The 13,790-nt window shown below is 39.3% G+C and overlaps 1 protein-coding gene and 1 pseudogene across 1 annotated transcript in view; one reads left to right on the forward strand and one right to left on the reverse strand.

Moving 5' to 3' along the window:
* Positions 1 to 617: 617 nt before the first annotated feature.
* LOC133081712 (nudC domain-containing protein 2-like) lies at positions 618 to 1,077 on the reverse strand (annotated as a pseudogene).
* Positions 1,078 to 5,069: 3,992 nt separating this feature from the next.
* MBTPS2 (membrane bound transcription factor peptidase, site 2) overlaps positions 5,070 to 13,790 on the forward strand; it is a 39,913-nt gene continuing 31,192 nt past the window's right edge. The window contains exons 1-3 of the mRNA XM_061177820.1: positions 5,070 to 5,295; positions 8,147 to 8,295; positions 10,036 to 10,270. Coding sequence (XP_061033803.1) covers positions 5,221 to 5,295; positions 8,147 to 8,295; positions 10,036 to 10,270 — 459 coding nt within the window. The 5' untranslated portion in view covers positions 5,070 to 5,220. The remainder of the gene's footprint in view (positions 5,296 to 8,146; positions 8,296 to 10,035; positions 10,271 to 13,790) is intronic.

The following is a 13,790-nucleotide window of genomic DNA, read 5'->3' on the forward strand; positions in this document are numbered from 1 at the left end:
TCAAAATGTGTCAATTGTTCTGGATAATAGAACAAACATGGTAAAGGCTAAGAGTGATTTAGGAATCATAAGCATACAGTGTTTTGTTCATATAACCTTCAGTACTGTAATCCGAAAGCAATTATAACTGTCTATAAGCAGAAAGATAGTGGGCCACTGCCTCATACATCAGTCAAAGACAAAAATACATGATGTACAAAGGTGTGTTGTTTTTTTTTTTCCTATTTAGAAGAGTTTATTGAACATTATTCCTGCATCACACTTATTGAAAGAAAAACTTAATTTTCCCTGAAGGCACCCTGTCATTTCACATGATCTATACCCTAAAGTTTTTTGTATTAAAAATACAGGTTAAATATGAAATTAGTAAACCACAGCATATGAAAGTTCATGCTGAGCAAAAACAAGTCCAAAAAAAAAGCTACCGTATATCAGTAGAATAGTTCCTACAGTATTTGTTTCCTATGTAAATCATATTTGAATGCAATTTTCAGAACCATATTTAAATATATTTTGCAATTTGTTAACTGTAGGCATCCACATTTTTCTTCCACCACATAATCTGTTCCTTTGATTAAGCTGGCAACATTTGCTAGGATCCACAAAATGCAGCAAGTTCACAGATATTTCTCAAGATTTGAGAAATCTGGTCCACCTTTAGTGTAGTTTCCTGAGATTTCTGCTCCGCTGAAGTCAAAACCAGGATTTTCTTTCTGGAAGTTTTCTCCGCATTTGGTCTTGCACCCAAGGATCAGCTGCATACTCAGATTCCAGAATAGAAGTCCAACAATTTGCTGCATCTCTCTTTATAAGAACAATACGGACCATTTTTCTACCCTCCACAGTCCACGTTCCCTCATCAGCTATTGTAGAATCAAAGAGTTTGCCCTTGAGGATCTCGTGGCCACCCACAGCCAGCGCCACATGCCGGCTCTGCGGGCCGCACTGGATATCCTGGGTGCGAGTGCCTGGCGGCACCTGAACTTCAATGAACACCTCCTCCAAGATCTGGTACCACTGGCCCCACGGTGTTATGCATGGAACCACCCCACTGCGCTCCTCAAACGGGGCTGACATACTCCGGTCGCCTCCTGGCCCCGGTGGCCATCCAAAGGTTTTTGAATCGCCTTGTCATATATTTAACAAGATGTTTAAACAAGATGGAATAGCAGCTACTACGTGTTTAAAAGCCATCTAGAGCAAAACTAAACATGCTTTTTAGATGAAAACAATATATCTTAACTTATTAAAACTGCTTGCAGTGAAAAATACTTTGCTTTCTGGAACCTGAGGAAGAAGTAATCAAACTGATGATTTCAGAGTACAAGTATTTCTTACATGACAGTGGCTGAAAAGATTCTCTTATCATTCTCCTCCAGGAAGATGCTGAGACTGGTGTACATGAAATGAAACTGAAATATAAATGGAAAAACCCAGATGACTGGTTTCTTGAAAGCCAATTGTATTGCTCCTTTGCCACAGTTTTAGAACCAAGGTTTAAGGACAAATTTTATTCACATGACTGTGTAAAGCAGCAATTGCAGGCAAATATTGTGTGTGTGTGTGTGTGTGTATATATATATATATATATTTGGAGTAAAAAATATAAGCGCGGATAATACTTTCAGAAAAGATTCAAAAAATATTTTCTTCACCTGGGACTAGAAGCTTGCGTCTGTGGGGCTGCTTCAACCAAACTGCACCATCATCAGCAACCACACCAAGCTGAGGATATGAAATAGAGATGAGGGACTTCCCCGGCCGTCCAGTGGTTAAGACTCAGCATTTCCACTGCAGAGGGTGCGGGTTCGATCCCTGGCTGGGGAACTAAGATCCCACATGCTGCGCGGCGCGGCCAAAAAAAAAAAACAGACATGAGCCTTTATCTTAGTCAGTTCCTATTAAAGAGAAAGGAAAGCTTAATAATTTTGTGGCGGCATCAATACTAGCAGTATCCCATAATGGCAGCACTAACCAAACATTTTCTGTTACACTGCCCTCCATAGATGAAAGAGAGCATCTATTTATGTGGTAGATGGCACTACTGTTTACTTCCAGGTATATTCTTCTCTACTTCTAGGTATACAGAGGATTACAGTCGTTCTGCCCTTTAAGTTAGGAACAGCTATTTGACTAGTTTTGGCTCATGAAGCTGGAGTGGAAGGAACGTGTGCATGTCTGGGCCATAGCATTTCGCAGCCAGTGGTAAACACTCTAGTCCTCTCTTTCTCTGCTGCATTAAATCCTGAGCCTCGCTTTGAGAACTGGGCATGATAAAATGGAGTCTCCATCATTCTACCAACCCCTGTTGGATATGCAGCACAAACAAAAAATAAATCTTTGTCATTTTAAGCCAGTGGGATCTTAGGGCTTGTTTCCTAAGCATAACCTAGCTTATCCTGACTGGTGTAAGTTAGCGTCATAAACATAGAGTATAATGACCCCAGAAGCAAACTATCAGCTTACATTGATGAGAAATAAACACTCCTGAAGGGGATGTCAAACTCTAAAAATCTGAATACTTACATTTTAACAACAAAATTATAATATTTTAAAATTAATATTATCTAATTTTTATATTTCATGTTGATTCTGGTATCTCAGAAGTTTATTATATAATAGTGATATTCTGCTTCAGCCAAATATTGATTTTTAACATGTAGCTGGTTTTTGTTTGTTTGTTTTCAGCCACGCCATGTGGCATGTGGGATCTTAGTTCCCTAACCAGGGATTGAACCCGTGCCCCCTGCAGTGGAAGCATGGAGTCTTAACCACTGGACAGCCAGGGAAGTCCCTAACATGTAGCTGTTTTGCATTCAGCCAAGATGTATTTTTGGTGCCCCTCTAAAAAAAATATACTAAATAAAAATGATATGAATAAAAGCCTGGCTGTGCGTCCTTCAAGATAGTTACTTGACAGAAACCTGAAACTATTTGTAAATTAGGTCACATTTCTTCTAAGGAAGAATACCTTGATCTTATGGAATACAGGTGTTTTTTGCTGCCACCTTGCATCCTCTGTCTTGTCTCTTCTGCTGCCACCAGCTGGCTTCCACTACTGATAAATTCCAGAAACCAGCAGGATTCTATTCAGTGTTTTGACTGCTGGGTCCCTGATGAGAACACCAAGTCAGTTGAACAAGTAAAATTTTAGGTTGGGAACAGAAAAACACAATCAACTCATTTCCTACATATTTTGGGTAATCAGCCACACAGTAACTGGTTTTTGTCCCAGCAAGTGGTCCAGACAAGGCTTCAGGCTAACAAAAGAGAAGACATTTTAATTCTTAAGTAAATTTTCTCATCCTAGGAAAGAACGGTGTTAAAAACTACAGTCATTATACAAGAGCAAACAAAGGTCAGTTCAAATACAATAGTGTACCAATAGTCTTAGTGTAGTTTTAAGCTTTAATAACTTCAGAAGTACAAACTCTATGAACTTACACAAAACATCACTTGAAAAATAAAATTATTTAAATTTATTTCATGCTTCTTTGGTCTCGGGAATTTTTGAATAATAAATGTAATTCAATTTTTTGTTTCAGTCAACGTTTGCCATCCTCAGTTAGGGGGACTAAAAAATTTGAAATTTAAAATTACTCAAAATTCACCAAATTAAATAGTGTAAAAGAAATTTAAATAAATTTTCAAGTGATGCTTTTTGCAAGTTTTCGGCATTTGTACTTCTGAAAGTATTAAAACTGCACTAAGACTTTCGGGATACCTGTACATGGAAAACTGTGGAGTCACAGGGTGCTTGAATATAAACTTTTATAATTATACCTAGCTTTGTCCAAAATAAATTGAAACATTTTAAAACAACACATATACACACATATAGGCAAGAAGATGTAAAACTGAGTCATAAGGTTTCTTGAAGCTAGGGAGATATGGTGGTAAATTATTAAAACTTTAGGAAAAGTATGGGAGAGTGAGGCAAATGAGTAACAGTATCTGTCATACAGGTTCCTAGTATGACACTATATTTTTACTTTGGAGAAGGCTGAGGGTGCATTTTTATTTGGGATACTTGTTCTCAAGCTAGTATTATGTTCTCAATATTTCGGTATTAGTATTACTATTGCTAATGATGATTTTCCAGAAAAGTAAAAACAAATAACTTTTAAAGACTTGGGCCTTAAGAGAATGCAAAAAACAAAGAAACAACAAACAAACAAACAAAACTCTATAAATACTAGTTTTCCTTCCGTGGTTCTCAGTCTTGGCTGCACAATGGAATGACCTGAGTTTAAAAAATACTGATGCTTGGATCTCATTCTGAAATTCTGATTCAAGTGGTCTAAGCTACAGAACGGGCATCGGGAATTTTTAAAGCCCCCTGGTGATCCTAATGTTACAGCCAAGGTTGAGAACCACTGCTCCAGGTCAATATAATCAGGTACACGTCAACAAAAAAATATGTACAGATGTTCAGAGCTTTTTTTTAAATGTAGCGCCAATCTCAAATTTTATAATGGAAGAGGTTGAGGAAAGAACCTAAAGCTCAAAAAAACATGTTGAACGAAATAAGCCGGACACAAAAGAGTACTTATTGTATGATTCTATTTACACAAAGATTTAAAAATTAGAAAAGGGGTGATGGGAGGGCGAGGAGAGGATTAACCGGGAAGCGAGCGAAGAAAATTTCTGAGATGGAAATGTTCTCTATTTTTATTAGGGTACACAGATATATAGTTATCAAAACTCATCGAAATAGTTGAGATCCGTATTGTGTTTTCGCTATATGTAAATTACGCTTCAATTAAAAGAACGAATAAACATAATTAACTTAAATCTGGATACCTATGACAGAGTCTGAGCGGCGGAGACGATTATATTTGGGATTACCCAAACCCCCACTAGATTAAAAGGAACCGCAAACCCCAGACCAGAACCGGAGAATGGAGAGCAGACAGCAGGGAGGGCCAAAGCCTAAGAAATCGGTAGAGGGCTGGCAGCCGCAGTCTAGTTGATACCTAGACAGCGGCGCCCGAGTGCCCCGCGAAAATAAGCCCCCACGCCCTTTTCCGGTGCGCACACTGCCGTTCGTGCGACCCACCAGAAGGATCCGGAAGGAAACGACGCCACCACGAAAAAGGAGCCGGTGGCAGCTGGGTTCCTGCGCAGATGCTGGGGCTGTAGGCGCCGCGCGGCCGGCTCGTTGCGGCTCGCAGGGAGGACGCCGGCGCTCGCCTTCCCTCCGCTGCCCCCGCCGCTGCCATGATTCCGGTATCGCTGGTGGTGGTGGTGGTGGGCGGCTGGACTGCCGTCTACCTGACCGACTTGGTGTTGAAGGTGAGGGCCTCGGGCCTAAGGCCCAAGCCCGCGGTGCCAGGGCCGGGGCGCAAGGCCCTAGGCCTTTTCTCTTCCCCTGCCTTGTGCCTCCCGGGCTGAAAGCCGTGCGACCGGAACCCACGTGCGGCCTTCCGCGTGGCGCCCGGTCCCATGGAGTAAATAAAGCACGGCTGGCCGCGGGAGGGGTGTGGCGGCCTGCGCAGCTGCCGCAGTCTCATTGCGGGGCTCTGCAGGCCCCGCAGCCTTCGGGTCCTTCCCGGGAGGCGCCGGTAGTGGGTTCGGGAGGGCCGGGGCCCTGCCAAACCCCGTGGCATTGCACCTGGAAGGAAATAAAATATCCTCCTGGGAAAGACATTGTTTGCCCTCATTGTCTTTAAGGCCACGACCCTCCAGAGACTGGTATTGGAATGAATCTAAATCAAGTTGTGATTTACATCAGTGGTCTCAAACTTTAAAGTGCTTACGACCATCTGGGGTTCCGGTTAAAATGCACATTCTGATTCAGCAGGTCTGGGGCGGGGGCCTAAGATTCTGCATTTCTAACCAGTTCCCAAGTGCTACCAATGCTGCCAATCTACAGACCATACTTCAAAGTAGCAAGGCTTTAGATAACTTAGTTTCTGACTACTCGAATTCTCATTTGTATCTTAGACGCCGTTTCTTCACACTAACCCCCCCTTAATACTCCCACCCCCGCCCCACACACACCCTGGGTGCACGGCCCATTCTTATTTGGGTAGCGGATATTATGGACAGTTGTCTGACCACATGCTTCAGGCAGCCTTTCGGAATTGCATATTGGGGGTGGGAGTATTGTATGCGTGGAATAAAATCATGTCAATTCGCAAATATTTAATGAAAATTCCAATTATGACTAGTAAAACCTTCATGTTATGAATACTGTTTTAAATAGAATACTGTAGTTTAGTATTGTGTGGTTTAGGCTTAACAGCAAAATGATACTTTTGTTGCTTTGTTGCATTCAAACTTGCAAAGTGAGGAGATTATACAGTTGAATCCTTAGAGCAAGGGCTGCGATCTGCCACTTCCTATCCATTGAGAGCTTGGGCAAATTACTCTCTGTTCGTCCATTACTTCATCTTTAAAATAGGCATAATAATTGTAAAGCTCTCCTGAGGTTATAGGGAGGATTTCATTAATTCATCCACATAGAGCCTTGCTACTCAACCTGAGATTCAAGGACCAGCAGCACTTGGCATCATCTGGGAGCCTGTCAGAAATGTAGAATCTCAGGCCGCATTCCTGACCCACAGAATCCGAATCTGCATCCTCATAAGATACGCAGGTGCTTTCTCTGCACATACTTGGCACAGTGCTTAGCATGTCATGAGCAGTACAGGCCACTGCTTGTTTAAACAGTGATTTTGTTGTTTGGAAAAAACAAAGCCGCATGATTTCTTCATGTTGCATGTGTGACAAAAATCCAAAATAAAAAGAATTTTTCAAACCTCTATAGTCTCTGGTCCAGTGTGTGAGGTGATCAGGATGTCACTTTAATTTCAGTAACAGCTCCTAACTCGCTAAGAGAGCACTATTCCTTGAGCGAAAGACCGAACTCTCATTCAGAGTATCTGCTTGGGGAATGGAGAAACCTCAGGTTTTAGGAGCCTGCACCTTCAGCTTCTCTGCTTCTAACTTGGTCTGCTGTTCCACCCTTGGTTTGTCTAGGATTTCCTCAGTAGACATCTGGAGGGGTGTGTCACTCTCCTTTTCCAAGTCCTAGAAGACAAGCAGGTTTAATAACTTCACCTGAAGATTGAGAGCAGAGAGCATTGTGGATCCAAAGGCAAACAGATACCTATATTCAGACTCAGGTCATTTTATGACTGTGATAGGACTGAAATATCCTTCTAGATAAGTTTCTCAAATGGATGGGCATCTGTATGGCAAAATACTTAACCATACTTACTGTAAGAGGTAAGAGGTCAGTGGCAGTGCATGTAAAACAGCCTTATGTTATCCAAAATCTTACATTACTCAAGGACTTCAAACTTCCCTAAAGATAAAACTCTTTGTTAGGCTGCGTATAAGCAGCTGTCTCCCCAACAGTGAAGAATGTAAGAAGTTACTGAGACGAAGGTGGCTTTAGGTAAGTTTTGTACTTTTTCATGGTCAAACTCAGCCTAATTTCTTAGGGTTGTTGCTCAGAAGAGGATAGAAAGCACCAATTCCAACTAACCTGTCCCCTCTGTTGGATTGGCTGGGGGTCTTTTTTAATTACAACAAAAGACCTCTTTCTCTGGTAACAAGGCTTCTAGACCTGTGCTGTCCAGTATGGTAGCCACTAACTACATGTGGCCATCTAGCATTTGAAATGGGGCTAGTCCGAATAGAGATGTGCTGTAAGTGTAAAGCTGACACTGAATTTCAAAGACTTAATGCGTAAGTAAGTAAATAAATAGAATGTGAGGTGTTTCAATATATTAATTATATTTTGAATGATAATATCTTGATATTTTGAGTTAAAAATACATTTAAATTAACCTCTGTTTCTGTTTGCCTTTTAAAATTCGGCTACTAGAAAATTAAAAATTACATATGTGGCTTGCACTTGTAGCTCACATTGTATGTCTATTGGACAACGCTGTTCTAAGCAAAGGTCAGCAAACTTTTTTGCCCGTGGGCCATAGTTTGCCAGACCCTGACTTCAGCAGATCAGCTAGTCCAAGACTCTTACTTTAATATCCTGAAGAATAAACATAAAGCTTTAAAATTATAAACATTTGATTAGCCAGTATCTTGCGTTCCTGTAGAAAACACTTTTATTTTCTTAAACCTTATAAATTATTCTTCAAAATTCAGTGATGTGGAACTTTTCTTTCTCTCTTAGTCATCTGTGTATTTTAAACATTCTTATGAAGACTGGCTGGAAAACAACGGATTGAGCATCTCCCCTTTTCACATAAGATGGCAGACTGCTGTTTTCAATCGTGCCTTTTACAGTTGGGGACGGCGGAAAGCAAGGATGCTTTACCAGTGGTATTCTTTATTTTCTCTTTTTGGTTTAAATTAGTCATTGTGATCATGAGAAATACTTGTTAAATGAACTGTTTCCATCATTTTCGATTTATTGAGTTTTAAAATGTTGACAATGTAAAAACTTTCTGGCTTTATATAAATTCATGGGATTGCATCATTGTGCTTTTGCATACATTCAAAATCAAGGTTCTATGTCTTGATCTGGGTGGTGGATACATCGGTACACATATGTAAAAATTCAATGAGCTGTATGCTTTAGACTTAGGCACTTTGTGTAAGTTATACACCAATAGAAAGGCAAAAAGCATGTGGAGCATTTTCCACCAGGAAAATAATCCTGGAGAATTCTCTCCCCCATCGTGACACATAGAAACAAGGGTCCTGGGAGTCATAGGGCTCCCAAAAGTCTGCAGGCTTTCCTCTATAATTCTTCTGTGATACCCATCCAGGGCAAGGATATTTAAAATACTTATCATCCAGTAAGGCATACACACAAACCAATCAGGAAAATGGCCAGCCAGGTTACAGCAGCAGGGTCCTGGAGCCCTCTGGCTATGCCAGGCATATCCCTTTAATTTAAAATATTTTTAAAATCATGGTTTATAGTGTTTATGGTTAGGGGGTTTACAATGATCTCTGGGACACCCTAGAGACTGACAGTTTCTGTACTTGACAGAATTTCTAGTATGGCAGTAGGGGGCCTTTGTCGAAATTCCTTTTTGTTAAAAATTTAGCTCCAACTAGAGTGGAGCTAAATATAAACAATCAGGTCATCAAAAAGCAGAAAATGCAACAGCAAATCAAAGCAAACAAAATAGAAACAATAAAGATAAGAGCAGAAATCAGTGAAATAGAAAGTATACAGTAGAGAAAATCAGCAAAGCCAAAAGTTGGTACTTTGAAAAGATTAATAAAATTAATAAACTCCTACCATGACTGATCAAGAAAAAAAGCAAACAAGATAACTAAAAATCAGAATTGAAAGGAGAAACATTACTATAGATTCTGAGACTTGTTTTATTTTATTTTTATTTATTTATTTATTTATTTATTGGCCACACCATGCGGCTTCTGGGATTTTAGTTCCCCAACCAGGGATTGAACCCAAGCCCTTGGCAATGAGAGAATGGAGTGAGACTCATTCTGAAAAATGAAACTATTGTGAACAGTTATGTACCTATAAATTTGACTATTTAGATGAAATGGACAAGTGCCTTGAAAAACACAACTTATCAGAAAGTTAGAAAATGTAATAGATTATCCCCAACTATAGAGGAGTGATTTCTAATTATTAAAAGAGTAGAAGAAAGAAACTTAAGTTTTACCATGTTAATATTTAAGCTCATTACAAAATTCAAGTAAAATAAAATGCAAACAAAAGAATTGGTAGATGAAAAAGAATGGATGTCTATAATGTCAAAAGAGCTTTCATAACTACATGAGAACAAGATCAAAACAATGCTATGTAAATGAGCAAAAAAATATGAGAGGAAACAAACTTTTTATTGGGAACAACATTCAGCCTCTTCAGTTATGAGAGAATTGTAAATTATAACTGCTTAAAGAGACTAGTGCCCATGCTTCAGTCAAGTATCTGAACTTCAAGTAGGAAAAAGAAGCAGAGTTATTGAAATTTTTAGATATTGTTTTGAAGCTATGAAAGGTGGCTGGTTAATGAATTTTTTAGTCCATGAATTGTGAGGAATTGTACATTTATGTAATTTTTTTTCCTCTTGACAGGTTCAATTTTGGAATGGTGTTTGGTGTAATTGCCATGTTCAGCTCTTTTTTTCTTCTGGGGAAAACGCTGATGCAGACTTTAGGCCAAATGATGGCTGACTCTCCCTCTTCTTATTCTTCCTCCTCTTCCTCCTCTTCTTCCTCCTCTTCCTCTTCCTCCTCTTCCTCTTCTTCCTCCTCCTCTTCATCCTCTTCCTCTTCCTCACTTCACAACGAACAGGTGCTACAAGTTGTGGTAAGTGCCTTCTTATTGCTTTAAGTAGCTTTATTGAAACATAGATATAAGAAATTTCTTCTGGATAGCATAATTCCTATCCATAATATAAATATGAAATAAATGAAAAGTCTCACAATTTCTCAAATTACTTGCTTAAACAAAATCATTAGTAAGAGTATAGCAAAGAATTGTTGCAATGTGGAGTAGTGGTAGTAATAATAGAACAAATGGACCACCACTAAGACTGTCAACAATTACACAAGTATTCGGTTTAATTCATGTTGTCTTTTTTTTTTCAGTGCAAGGTTTTTTTTTTAATTGAAGTATAGTTGCTGTACAATCTTATATAAGTTGTGGGTGTACCATATAGTGATTCGCAATTTTTAAAAGTTATACTCCATTTATAGTTATTATAAAATATCGGCTCTATTCCCTGTGTTGTAAAATATATACTTGTAGCTTGTTTTATACCTAACTTGCTAATTCATGTTGTCTTCTTGAGGTGTTGAATAATTGTTACTGTCAAGGAATAAGCATACTGATTTAAGATCTCTAGAATGTAGAAATAAATTGCATCTTAATCCTATGCAAAATGTTCCCCTTTCTTCTTCATGGCTTTCAGATTCTTAAGCAATAATATCCTTTCAATTAAAGGTAAAAGACCTTTTGAATGATCACTGTGATTTCTTGATATGAAGAATAATGTGCTGAGTTGTACTCCTTTGACTGTAAGCTACTTAAAATAATTCCCACTTTAAAGCACATGTGTAGACCAATACCTTATCAATTCATGTTTCCAGAGTTTGAAAGGGTGCTTTACCACTGACTAACTTCAATTTTAAATTTTTTACGTTAATAGTTTCCATTTCCGTGAGTCATGGATGTTATGTTTTTAATCGTGTTCTTATTAATGAAATAGACTATATGAGTTAGTGACTTTTTTTTAAATTGAAGTATAGTTGATTTACAGTATTATGTTAGTTTCAGGTATACAGCATAGTGAGTCAGTATTTTTGCAGATTAAATTCCATTGTAGGTTATTACAAGATAATGGGTGTAATTCCCTGTGCTATACAGTATATCCATGTTACTTATCTATTTTACTTTATTTTATTTTATTTTTATATCTTTATTGGAGTATAATTGCTTTACAATGTTGTGTTAGTTTCTGTTGTACAACAAAGTGAATCAGCTGTAAGTATACATATATCCCCTCCCTCTTGAGCCTCCCTCCCGTCCTCCCTATCCCACCCCTCTAGGTGGTCACAAAGCATTGAGCTGATCTCCCTGTGCTATGCAGCTGCTTCCCACTAGCCATCCATTTTACATTTGGTAGTGTATATATGTCAATGCTACTCTCTCACTTCATCCCAAATATACAAACTATATAGTAGTTTGTATCTGTTAATACCCCTAATTTGTCCCTCCCTTCTTCCTTTTCCCCTTTGGTAACCACAGGTTTGTTTTCTATATCTGTGAGTCTGTTTCTGTTTTGCATATACATTCATTTGTATTATTTTTTAGGTTCCACATATAAGTGATATTATACAGTATTTGTCTATCTCTGTCTTATTTCACTAAGCATAATATTCTGTACGTCCAACCACATTGCTGCAGATGGCAGTATTTCATTCTTTTATGTGGCTGAGTAATATTCCAGTGTATATATATAAGTACATCTTCTTAATCCATTCGTCTGATGGGCACTTGGGCTGTTTCCATGTCTTGGCTATTGTAAATAGTGCTGCTATGAACATTAGAGTGCGTGTATCTTTTCGAATTAGTGTTTTTGTTTTTTTCATATATATACCCAGGGGTGGGATTGCTGGATCATATGGTAGTACTATTTTTAGCTTTTTAAGGAACCTCCATACTGTTTTCCATGGCGGCTGCACTAATTTACATTCCCACCAACAGTGTACAAGAGTTCCCTTTTCTCCACATCCTCGCCAACATTTGTTATTTGTAGACTTTTTGATGATAGGCATTCTGACAGGTGTGAGGTAATACTTCATTGTGGTTTTGATTTGCATTTCTCTAATAATTAGCAGTGTTGAGCATCTTTTCATGTGTTAGCTATCTGTATGTCTTCTTTGGAAAAATGTCTATTCAAGATTGACAGATATTTTTTTTAACTCATCTCTTTGTGGCCTCTACTAGCAGGGTCACTATGGGAAGATTACAAGTCATTTGTAGCAAAAAATAAAGAATCTCTCCTATGGTAATAGCTCTTTCTTAGAGGTTAAAAGGATTCAGGGGGGTGAGGCCTCAGACGAGATGATTTATTTCTTCAGCAAACATTTACTGAGTTAGTCTGCCTACTGGCCTTGTGCTTAGTCCTGCTTATACAGGGAACAAAATCCAATCCTAGCACTTACAGAGCTTTTAGTCTAGAGGGAGAGCTGCTATGATTTTCTACAGTTGGACAGAGTACAAGGTGCTGCAGGAACAAAGACAAGCCCTGCTGAGGTGTGCCTGGCACTGGGAAGAGAGTAGAGGAGAAGGGAAGGGTAAGGAGAGTCCACATAGCCTGGGAAAGGAAGATGGCAGTTGAGCATGCCAGAAACAGAGGGAACCATATAACATGGAAAGGCAGAGGGAATAATAATACTACTAATAAAACCTAGTTAGGGGCTTCCCTGGTGGCACAGTGGTTAAGAATCCGCCTGCCAGTGCAGGGGACACGGGTTCGAGCCCTGGTCCGGAAAGATCCCACATGCCACGGAGCAACTAAGCTCGTGCACCACAACTGCTGAGCCTGCGTGCCGCAACTACTGAAGCCCATGCGCCTAGAGCTTGTGCTCCGCAACAAGAGAAGCCACCGCAATGAGAAGACCGCGCGCCGCCACGAAGAGTAGCCCCCGCTCGCCGCAACTAGAGAATGCCCGCACACAGCAGCGAAGACCCAATGCAGCCAAAAATAAATATAAATAAAATAAATAAATTTATTTAAAAAACAAAAAACCTAGTTAATATGCAGTGCTTCCCATGTGAGGTTTTTTGGTGCCTATTTTATTTTATTCCTGCAGCAATCTAGAGGTAAGTATTGTTGTTATCCCTGATTCACAGATGAGAAAACCAAGGCACAGAGCTGTTAAGTCACTTGCCTGTGGTCACAGCTAGTAAATGGTGGGTCCATCACTCACCCACCACTGACCTCAGAGCCTGTGCACAGTATGCTCTACTCCCTTAAAAAAGACCAATAATTCCTCAAGGAACTATAAAGTAACTTTGACCTGTATCTAAGTGATATATGGTGGAAGGTATATGGTGTAGGAGATAAGATGGGAGATATAGGTAGGGCCTGAGTTATGAAGGGCCATTCTAAGAAGTTTTGATTTTATCTGTAGATAACAAGTCTGTGCAAAATGGACTGGAGTAGGGTTTCACCAAAGATGGGGAGACCATTTAAGAGAGCATTTGGAATAATTCACGTTAGAAGTTATAAAGATCTAAACTAAATTAGTGGTAAGGAGAATGAAGGGGCTGGATTCAAGTGATCTTTTGCAGTGGCGTTCTCAGACCTCAGTCATTAATT

This window comes from Eubalaena glacialis, chromosome X (assembly GCF_028564815.1).
Source record: "Eubalaena glacialis isolate mEubGla1 chromosome X, mEubGla1.1.hap2.+ XY, whole genome shotgun sequence".
Taxonomy (NCBI): domain Eukaryota; kingdom Metazoa; phylum Chordata; class Mammalia; order Artiodactyla; family Balaenidae; genus Eubalaena; species Eubalaena glacialis.